At 38.2% G+C, this 10,919-nt stretch overlaps 1 protein-coding gene across 1 annotated transcript in view; it reads right to left on the bottom strand.

Annotated features, from left to right (window-relative positions):
* The window catches only part of LOC6557081 (division abnormally delayed protein), a 63,466-nt gene extending 54,912 nt beyond the window's left edge, over positions 1 to 8,554 (bottom strand). The window contains exon 1 of the mRNA XM_043215390.1: positions 7,875 to 8,554. Within this exon, the coding sequence (XP_043071325.1) occupies positions 7,875 to 8,214 (340 nt within the window). The 5' untranslated portion in view covers positions 8,215 to 8,554. The remainder of the gene's footprint in view (positions 1 to 7,874) is intronic.
* Positions 8,555 to 10,919: the final 2,365 nt, after the last annotated feature.

Raw genomic sequence — 10,919 nt, 5'->3', positions numbered from 1 at the left:
GAAAGGTCGCTCCCACACACACACATGCACACACATACACACACGCACACATAGCCATAGACAAGCAGAATGTGCTGACATTATTTACACATTATATAATGCGATATTATAATTCCAGCTGCGAAACGCCAAGCTGTCTAGCTGGGCGTCAACTCACCAGTGAGTAGCCCCGATAGTCGGTTGGCATAGATAATTATTCGTAGCAACAAACAAGTATGTGTATATATAGTATATGCCGATAAGGAGTACGAAAACCGATTTGAACTGGTACACAAACTACGCACCTGCAACGATAGAGCGAATAGATAGAAATTAGTGGTTGCATTTCAAAAGAAAACAGGCATGAAAATTATGAATAATTCAATGTACGCAGAATGGGGGAGAAATGTGTAGATATGTACGATTCCTATTTTAAATAAAGCTTTGAATGAAATATACAAAAAAGTTCGTATGAAAATATAAATTATCACACTTAAAAAAACACATGCATAGCTTCTATTTACACAATCCTCTTCAATATTTCTTGTTTTGAATTCCCAAGAAAAAATGATTGTATATCTTTCATTTCGCACATAAGTATTTTTAACAGTTCTTGTTATACCCTTTGCTAAGGGTATTTTAATATGGTCGTGAAATGTGTTCATCTGTTTACTTTTATTATATGGTTTGACCTCTACATGAATATTATATTTAAAGTTGAAAACCCGATGCTGGCTCGAAACTCGTGTTTAATTAAACGTTTCATATTTTACATGTATAATTATGTGTAGACTCATCTGCAAGGGTACGTAATCTTCGGCGTGCCTATCTGTTTTTTTCTATATTGTTGTTGTTTGCACTTACTTCATTTTGATGTTTAGATTTGCGCTTAGTGTGCGAAAAAGAAACCAAAGTCAATAAACCAAAAATAACATTAAGAGCAACAACAACCACGACAATAACAATATAAAAAGAAACCACAACATCAGCCAAACAAACACGACATATATGTGGTTGAAAAGTCTCGAATGTGGTCCCTAGGGGTGGAGTTAACGGATATTGAGGTGGGGCGTGGTATTTTGGGCTAAATAGGAGGTGGATGCTATGGAATTAAGCCAGACAGTCAAACAACACACGCAGACTTGCGAGCGTAAAAATTTAAATCAGCTTGAGTTCATATTCTTGTTGTTTCTATTGTTGTTGTTATTGGTATGTGCTCAAAAAATAAATCATTCAAATATTTGTTATTGTTAGTGTTGTTGTTTTTTTTTATTGTTTGTCGTGCTGTGTGGTAACAAGACGCCGCCAACGCCATATTAGCCCTGGCTTTTCATGCCATTTATAAAGCAATACACAATTTGCTCGCCTTTTGCCTTTTCATTCTCTCCATGCTCCATCCATTGTGCGCTGACCACTTCAATGTTTGCCTTTTTGTTGCTCATCAGAAGTTGATTTATGAGCACTAGGTGCAAATAATTGATTTATGCGGCGAGCGCATTGTACAATCTGTGAGTACAGCAGAAAAACACCTCTTTGCCTGATAACACAAATGGGGACGTAACTTGTAAATGGTGGAAACAAATACGCCAGCCACTTAAAAGAAGAACGTACATCGTGCAGAAAAGTAATTAGATAAATATAAGCGAGTCTATCGCTGATAGCAAGTGGAAGATTGTTAAACACTTGAATACCCTCGAATGAAAAGAAGTTAAAAAGAATACACAGAGCATAATGGAAACTGATTTGAATTCGAATTCAAAGTCGAATCGATAGGTAGAAATGAGAAGTGAGCACCGCACACAAATAATGATAATAATGCGTTGTGTAATCTTCAGTGGCCGTAACTAACGACAACTTGGAGCGGAAGTGCCAACTATGAAAGAAAACGATGTAGTGATGTGCCGGCACTATTTTGATATTGTTTTTTGGGATTGTGATTTCGATGCTGTGCACACTTCACTAGGCATTAACCTTTTCTTCTTTTTTTCCATGAACACAAATATTTTTCATGGCATCCATGAATCAAAAAAAATACAACAACAAACCCAAACTCAAACCGAAGAAAGAATGAAAGAATCCGGTGACGCTTGTATCTCATGCCCTCTCATACCTGAGTTCATTGGAAAACGACGATTACGCGGCACAAAAGGCATCGAGCAAACAATGAGCCAACGAGCCAGTCAGTCAGCCAGTCAGCCAGTCCAGAAGGTAACATACGAGGGAACTCAGACTGGAACTGAGTAAGTCGACAAAACTTGGCGGTGACTGTTGCTGCTGCATCATTGTTATAAGAGGCGTAGAGGAGTGGCATTACATAAGCATAAGCATAAGAGTGGCCCAGAGACATTGAGCAAAGCGAATCGGTCAAAATGAGTGGAAAATTGTATCACACACACACAACAACACAACAACACAGCAACTCAGAACTCCAAAGTCAGAACTCTGACTCTGAGTCTGACTGAGAGGCTTAAGATACCCGCACACAAACACACTGAGCAAATGCAACTCAATCGCTGTCTGCAAGTTCTCGCATTTGTTTGTTTGATAAATTCACTTGTAAAATGTTTAAAAATAGCTACAAGATACACACACACACACACATAAACAGAGAATAACTGACAGGTACAAGCGTGAGATACAAATGTATCTACTACCTGTCTGGGACTGGTGCTGCTGTTGGCTTGCACAATTCACACGTTCAATGTGTTATACGTTCGCTGCTCCCTGTTGCCTGTTCGAGCATCTACAAATACGACAACTATTAAATATTTAAAACGTATAAGTACCCTCAGCAAAGTCATAAATATATACTATTTATATATCTATATATATGTATATACTCTTTATGTATCTCTTCTTATCAATGCAGCGCTTATCTTTAGCTATCTGCGATTTGTTCAATTCGAAGCCATTACGAGGCGGAAGCAACGACAAGCACAAGTTGACAACTTCCTTTGGACACGCTTGTAGATTTTAATTGCCCCAAGTTTTCATGCTTATAATGAAAATGTGTAGATAACCTTTAAGTCCAAAACAGGTTCAGACCTGAACTTAACCCCGTGCGCGAGACTAATGTCATGAATGAAATTATAAAATATTTTTAAACAGAAGCAAAACATGTTGTAGCCAGTGAACATTCAAAACAATGACAGTTGTGTACTTCTTGGAACTCGTTGAATATCTGCTGGTTGAATTAAATGCCTTAATGAATGAATGAATGAACGGGTTCGTAGACACTCACTCCAGTTGTTAATTTAATTTCTGTTGGATGCGTGCAGAAAATTGAATGAATTTAAATAGCTTACGCTTAGTTTATGTGGCAAATAAAGCAATCTACAATCGCAAGTTGGCAATCGCCAATCGCAATCAATGACATCATCACTGATTCGCCTCGAAACTAAGCAGAACCCAACTCGCTTCCAACTCGAACTGCCTTCGTATTGAGGTCAAAAGTGTAAAATAAAAAGAACAGACACAAAATTAAAGCAAACATTAACAAAAAAAAGTGGCAGCCCATGGCGTATATACAAAGTTAAGATTTCCTCGTTTGGGTTCTCTGCTTGTTGTTGCTGTTATTGCTGTTGTTTTTTAGCAGTCTGATTCTGTCTGAGCACTTTTTAAGTGCGTGTGAAATCGATGGACGAAGGCACAGGCGTCGTTAATTTTAATTGAAACTAATTAACGCATCTACATACATACATAGTAAAATAAAAAAAAAAAAACAAAAAATAAAATAAAATTCAACAAAATAAATTAGTGAATGGGGCAAATGGGCCGCAAATCAACTATCCGAACTAATCGTGAGAGACACAAACTTTTGGAGTCTGACATAACTAAAAGAACCCCACAACATAATCAATCAAATTATCTCTCTAGAGTATATTCAATATTCATCGCTTGTTTCTTTGAAGTTTAACTATTTGTAATTTACGTCTAGAACTGGCAAGAACTTGAGTAAAAGTAGTTGAGAAGTTTGAATCCATTGAGCATTCGACTGTTAAACTCCCCAAATGCACTTGTAATTACTTTCCATCTGAAATCAATCAATTAAAAAAACGTTTGACTTTGCTCTTAATTGATAAGTCAGTATTCGAAATAGAAACAGAGCAATTAAGCTCAAATGAAATTGATGAAGTTCAAGTTGGTTTTGACAAAGAGCAAACTAAAGCGCATTTAGCAATCAATTTTGCACCAGAAATCATTAAAGTTTTTATTATTTTAAAGACATTCCATTGCCAAGTAATAAATACCAAAGACAAAAGCCACAAATATAAACAAGCTGTTGCATCATTGAGCCATTTAAAGAAGCGACAGATACATTTACATATATAGTATATTTATATAGACATCTAGTTATTTTATATTTTTTGGCATGCTTAAAATTTTAATTTCGCGTTGTCCGACTTTAATGATCTGCTCAAGACACACATACATAAAATGTTGTGGAAAATATGTTTGTTTTTCTAATTATTTATTTATTTTTTATTTGGATAGGTCTGCATATAATTTTGATGAAGTTGTTTTTAAGATTAATGCTGCAGCTCAGTCTTAATTAGAATTAAGCACTTTGCCATTTGGCCAAATTCACTGCGAAATTTGGCAAGTAATTACCATAAAAAGTACAGCGAACAGAATATAAATAAATTAATACGACAAGCATGAAAAATAGCCGGATATCCAAAATAAACGCGAAAACTATAAAAATAAGCATACATAATATAAAAGGCATTAACTGAATAGTAAAATCGATTCGACTCAGTTGCTTAAATCAAGAAACTTGAACTAAAATCTGTTCGAGAAACTTTGCTAAGCATCTTGCTCAGTTCGAGTTTAGATTAGTTGGGTTCCTCTACCATTTTCTATCTGGTGTTGTTATTTAATGTGGCTTATTTTGGTTTATCTCGTGCGCTGCAAACAAACATCCTGAAGCTTAATAAGCTGGTAGAAAGTTGCCTCACGTTTTGACTTTTATTTGCACACTTCCATTATCTAGAAGACAAGACACACAGAAAGGCGTCGAACAAGTATCTCATAGTTTGCTCTAATTTCTACTGCTTGCGAGTTGCTTAAATATTTAGTAACATACTCGTCGCGTTACAAGATACAGATACAGATACAGATATGATAAGATATGACTTCCTGTTTGCTTTGGAGCATTGTTATGAGCTCATTGCAAGTATGTAACGTGTTAATGTTAATGGGCCGTGTTTACGAGAGGGCCAAAAAGCTTACGTTATTTCCAGCATATTTACTTTTGTAATTTGTTATTTTTGTATTTTTCGGTTTATCCAGTGTAGCTTGGTGTTTATTCTGTAGCTACAGCTCAATTAGCAGTCGGATAGTGCGCGCAATTAAAATGAAATTGAATTTTATGTGTTGCGCCCAAGTGCGTAGCCAGGTTTACATACCAAATAGAAAACGAGATACATAGATCTACAACGAGATACATGCACAGTGTGTACATATTGTGTGTGCATGTGTGTGTGTGTGTGTGTGTGTGTCTCATAAATACCTGAGCACATTTATCGTATGCATGACACAGACATCCAGATTAGCATCACAAACAGCACATAAACGTAAAAGTAACACACACAAACGGTTACAGTTTGAGGCAACCAGACGGCGGGGCATAAATAAAACGCAAGCAAACGCGTACCAGAAGTTGAACTATGTAAACACTGAATACAGTAAATACTTAGACGATAGGCCAGAGCCCGAAATGAAGTTCGACACATATATACACTTAAGCGAGCCATTAAGAGCAACGACCACAGGAATCGAGATACATAGATACTCGTGCTAGAGGCGCTACTTCGATTTGGCACAGATACAGATACAGATACAGATGCAGATACAGCTACACAGACAAACAGGTACTTTTCGAGATACATAAGCTAGCAAACACTAGACTCAAATTAAGATTCGAGAAAAGCCAAACGCTAATAACAACTAACAAAGTCAAAGTATGTGAAGTCAGCTCCATTGAGCGAGCGCTCATGTGGATAAATCTTTTGGAAAAGTCAGTCGACACATGATGCTGCTGTTGCTGTTGCTCTTGCTGCCACGATGCGGGCGTCTGTATGTAGCATGTAGCATACAGATACTTTTGTACTGGTGTTTATTGGTTAACTACCTGCGTGTGAGAAAAACTGCTCAGCAGGCAGGTAACACAGCGCAGAACTGCAACATCATGCCATACACACACACACACACGCGCGCACACACCAATGAGTGCACACGCATACAGGTATCTAAGTATCTGAGCATCTATGAGATTGCTGCTTCGCGCTGCTTCTGCTTTGGCTGCTGCCTTGTAATTGTGCGTAAACGTGTAAATACCAAGTCAAGGTCGGTTAATCAATAATAATTATTTTTCACTCAATTACGCGTCGCGCTGCGTGAGTTGGTTATTTGTGGCTCACATTCTTGAGACATACGCAGAAACAGATACTGCCAAAGATATAAATACAGCTACAGCAACAGCAAACAGCAAACAGCTACAGCTAAAGATATATGTGGAAACATTATGCCTGTGTACGTTTGGATTTTTTGTTGTTTCGCATTCGATATGTTATCTTTTGATTTGGCTTAACGCCGTGCGAGCTGCGCTCATGTGTGAAATATGCATAAACAAGAAATATGCCAAGCGATTTCGAGTATCTCATGGATGTAAATATACAAATATACAATTCATATGTATGATTTTCTTGCCCATAGCCTTCACACAGTTAGATGCGTGCCACTTGATATGCCCGAAATCAGAATAACAAATGACGATGCCGACATCAAGATTTTGTATACAACCACACACACACACACACACACACACACACACACACACACACACACACATAGATAGACAAACTCATACACAAGCAGATACAGATTTAGATAGCAAATATAATGAACCTGCAGTGTGGGCTGCTCTTGGGAAAAGCTTCCAGGCCTGGGCAACTTTATGAGGCACATTGAACATTGCTCAATACGCTTCTAATTGCGGACGCGGCACTTGCCCCCGGGCCGCGACACGAATGAACGCCGCGACGCTCAGTCGCTGCCGCCAGCTCGAGTGACAGACAGCAAAGCGCTGCCCCCTCGAGTGGTGAGTCGAAGGCAGCTCAATGAATTTGCATATAGCTTCTGTTGCAAGTGCGAACCAAGTGCAAGTAATAGACAAAAGCAGGCCAAAGCATTAAGTCGAAGCTATGCGCTCAACTTTGACTGCAAGTGATTTACTCAACTTAAGCTGCCGATTCTAATGACATTTACAATTGCGAGCACATTAGCTAACGGACCGCAATTGTTGCAACTGAACGGGTGCAGCGATAGCCACAGGAAGTTGCAATTGTTAACATTTAACACAAGTTTTTCGTTTGAATAAATCAGTCATATTTCCTACACAGTTATTATTTATATCAAAATATACCATGGCTTTAAATGTATAATTAATTTTACATATTTATTTAAGAATATTCTATGAGCTTGTCTGCTTAACTCATTTTTATTTATTTAATAGAATTTTCATGTTTTCCCTGACTAATATTTATTCAAGCACATATTAGTTATGTGCTATTCATGTTATTTATTTTTGAATCAAATGATAAACTGTTTAAAGTAAGTTGTAACTATTAGAAGATTTCCAGTTGTCTTTACTACTATTTTTATTTGTGATTCTTCTGTGGATTATTTCCATTTGTAATATGCTTGCAACTACTTTTATTATAGATTTCTATCGGAGTCTTAGCTTCATCCTTGTACCTAGATGTTGAAAGTGTATTTGCAGCTTCTTTAGTTGTCTATCAGCTTTGTTGCAAGATTGAAATAGTGTGCGTCTCTCACGGGTGACTGAGTTGCCCTTGCCGCTGCTGCCGCTGTGATTGTCAGGTTGCACCTACCTTTTTCATTGTAAACTCCACTCGACCTGATGTCGATCGATTCGAAGTAACCCTTGACTGCCTCACACTGCTGCTGCTGCTGTTGATGCGCCGTATCCTTGGCGCGAGAGTCGCGTTGCAGGCGTCGACGATGGTGCGTTGCGGCACTGTGTTGATGCTGATGATGTTGCTGCTGCTGCTGATGGTGTTGGTGATGGTGGTGAATGATGTCGTTGTCGTTGTCGCTGGCAGCCACAATGTCGCCATCGGTGGCACCCAAGTGCTTTGCTGTGGCAAGGCCAACGCAGCATATGAGCGCCACAAGCAGCATTCTAGTCACTTGTTGTTGCTGACCGGCCATATTGTTGTTGCTGTTGTTGTTGTTGCTGCAGTTGTTGCTGTTTGTGGTTGCTGCCGTAAATTCTTGTTTGAGCTATGCAGAAAATGTGAACCGGACACCTTTCAAGGTGAGGCAACAAATACTTTTCCTTTTGAGGTGTGCTGCTTTCGGTGTGTGCCTCTATGATTTTAGGCAGCTATGCTGCATGTTGCACTAAACAGCTGTTCAACACCAATACTCACTCACACACAAGAGCGCACACACACACACGCACAGAGAGTATGCGAGAGACGCGAGCGAAAGAGAGCGGCTCACACACACACGCACACAGAGAAAACTTTTATTATTCTTTTTTTGCACTTGCCGGTTGTGCCAACACACACACTAACACAAACAAAATACGCGAAGAGTTTATTGTTGTTGTTGCTGCTGTTGTTGTTGTTGTCTCTCACGCGCTGACGTCGCAAAAAAAGTGTGCAAAAAGCACGCGTGTCTAGCCTTGTTTGTTGTTGTTGTTGTTGGTATTGATGCGAATTTTGTTATTTCGCTTTGTTTAAACTAAAATACACTTTTGAAAAAATTCGATTTCTCACTCTCTCTCTTATTGCTCTTTTGCTTTCTTTCTTTTTTTGTGATATTTTTTTTTTTTTAAAGATTTATTCAAAAAGCGCCTACAATTCTACAATTCTGCGTGACATAATCGCAATAGCCCCATCAATATATATGTCTAGGTATATATATATTGTGTATATTTGCGTGTTATTATCAGCAACAGTTTAAAGTTTCCGATAATGCACCCAACTGGCTTTCATATATATATTTATATATATATACTAGAATATAGAATTCGATTCCCTTTTATACAACTCGCTTGATTCGCATTTAATTCATTTCTTGTGTTTTTGTTTTTTGTGATTTTATTGCATTATTATTTTGCTTTTGGCTTTAGTTGCAGGCTTTGATTTTCATTTAGGGGGGTCGATTTTCAATTAATTTGCATTTGCTTTCAGCACTCGCGTTGCTCAAAAGTAGTATTTGAAATACGTTAAGAATTCGTTCCTCTTTGGGACCCTTAAGAAGCGCTGTTACGCAGCAGCGACACGTTTACACACGCCGACGATTCGTTCACAACTAACTGTATCTTGCAGCAACTCACAGATACAAATTCGAGCGCACAAACACAAATCGTTGTGTGCCTCTCTCTCTTTCTCTTTTGCTCTTCGCTCTACGCTGGGGCACTCTTTGTGTTTGCAGAGCAGAAATATTTGATCCAAACAGTTGCCGAGATCAGGCTGCTTAATATTATATATTTGCCTTATTATATTTATAAAATGCAAACCATAAATAATTCAAAATACATATTGGACAAGGAAAAGGGAGATTTGTTGTTTATTTGTGGGTGGTTGGTTGAGCTTATTGCTGTTGCTGCTGTTGGGTGGCTGTGTGCAATTGTTGCTGATGGCTAAAAAGAACATTTCAACGTACGCTGTTTAAACGGTTGCTGGTGCGCTACAGCTGTTATACTCAAAATGGCACTGTTATTACTCTCTTAACTAAAGAGAGCGCGCTCTTGCTGCTGTTTGACTGCTAAACAGATGACGCTGTTAACAAACAGACCGTGGTGCGAAATAAACATTTAACATCAAATTCAAATTGTGCTACGTGGGTGGATCAACGATGAATGAGAAATAAGCTAAATAAATAGTTAAATCAAGTATGTAGGTTCAATCACAGCGTGGTATTAAATTAATGTTTAATAATATTGAAATTTATCAGACACAGCATTGAACTATAACATTTTTGGCCCGTCCACCTTCAAGATGGTCAATAAAAAATCCCAGACACATTAAGAGAACAAAATCAATTCTTTATAACGGATTAAAAAGCAATATCGCATACATTTGCCATATAGTCGTGTGTATGTCCAACTTAATGCCCATGATTAGCATACGAATAAAGAACGTGAATTGATCTATGATTTGCTACCAATGGCAGTCTATAAAACAATGCCCAGCTCTCATTCTGTGAGATATTTGCTTTCATCCGCGCCGCACTCAATTTGCATGCACTTAAATCAAGACGCTTAATTGACAGATGATTGAATTCTAATTTTCCTATATATATAAATATACATATATAGTTAGATTTAACGATTAGTTTAATGAACTGCGTGACTGGCAGTCAGTCAGACTTGCAAATGCCCTTAATGCCAACGTAAACGGTGTAATACCTGTTAATGGCTAATTTCGTCACCTTTTCACAGATTTGTCAGCTAGAAACTTAAGCCAGATGATCTGATCAATAAGTGTATTAATTTTGGAGAATTTCAAGGCAATTTCTTTTAAATGAGTCTGTGACCTGTTGGCATTTGAGCTCACAGCACGCGTATGGCTAACAAAATGTATTTGAAGAAAGGTTTTCTTCTTTGGCCCAAAACAATGCACGACTTTTTGGCAAGACTTTCACTCATCACCGCAGGCGCTGGCCAATTCTGAAAGACATTTACCCATCGTATTGGCTAGTTACTCAGCAGTTTGTGTCGACTCATATCTATTTCTTCATTAACAAGAAAACCCAAAAACCGAAAAACCGAAAAACTTCACGGTGGTCAGTAACGGACATCCAGCTGAGCCACAAAAAGCAGCAACGCCCTCATTGGCCTTGTTACCCAGGTCTGTCTGTCTCTCCCTGTGTCTGCCTATTGATCCCACAACCAATTCACATCA

Source organism: Drosophila grimshawi, unplaced genomic scaffold (genome assembly GCF_018153295.1).
Source record: "Drosophila grimshawi isolate 15287-2541.00 unplaced genomic scaffold, ASM1815329v1 contig_44, whole genome shotgun sequence".
Lineage (NCBI taxonomy): Eukaryota > Metazoa > Arthropoda > Insecta > Diptera > Drosophilidae > Drosophila > Drosophila grimshawi.
This window is presented reverse-complemented; position numbering and strand designations above follow the sequence as displayed.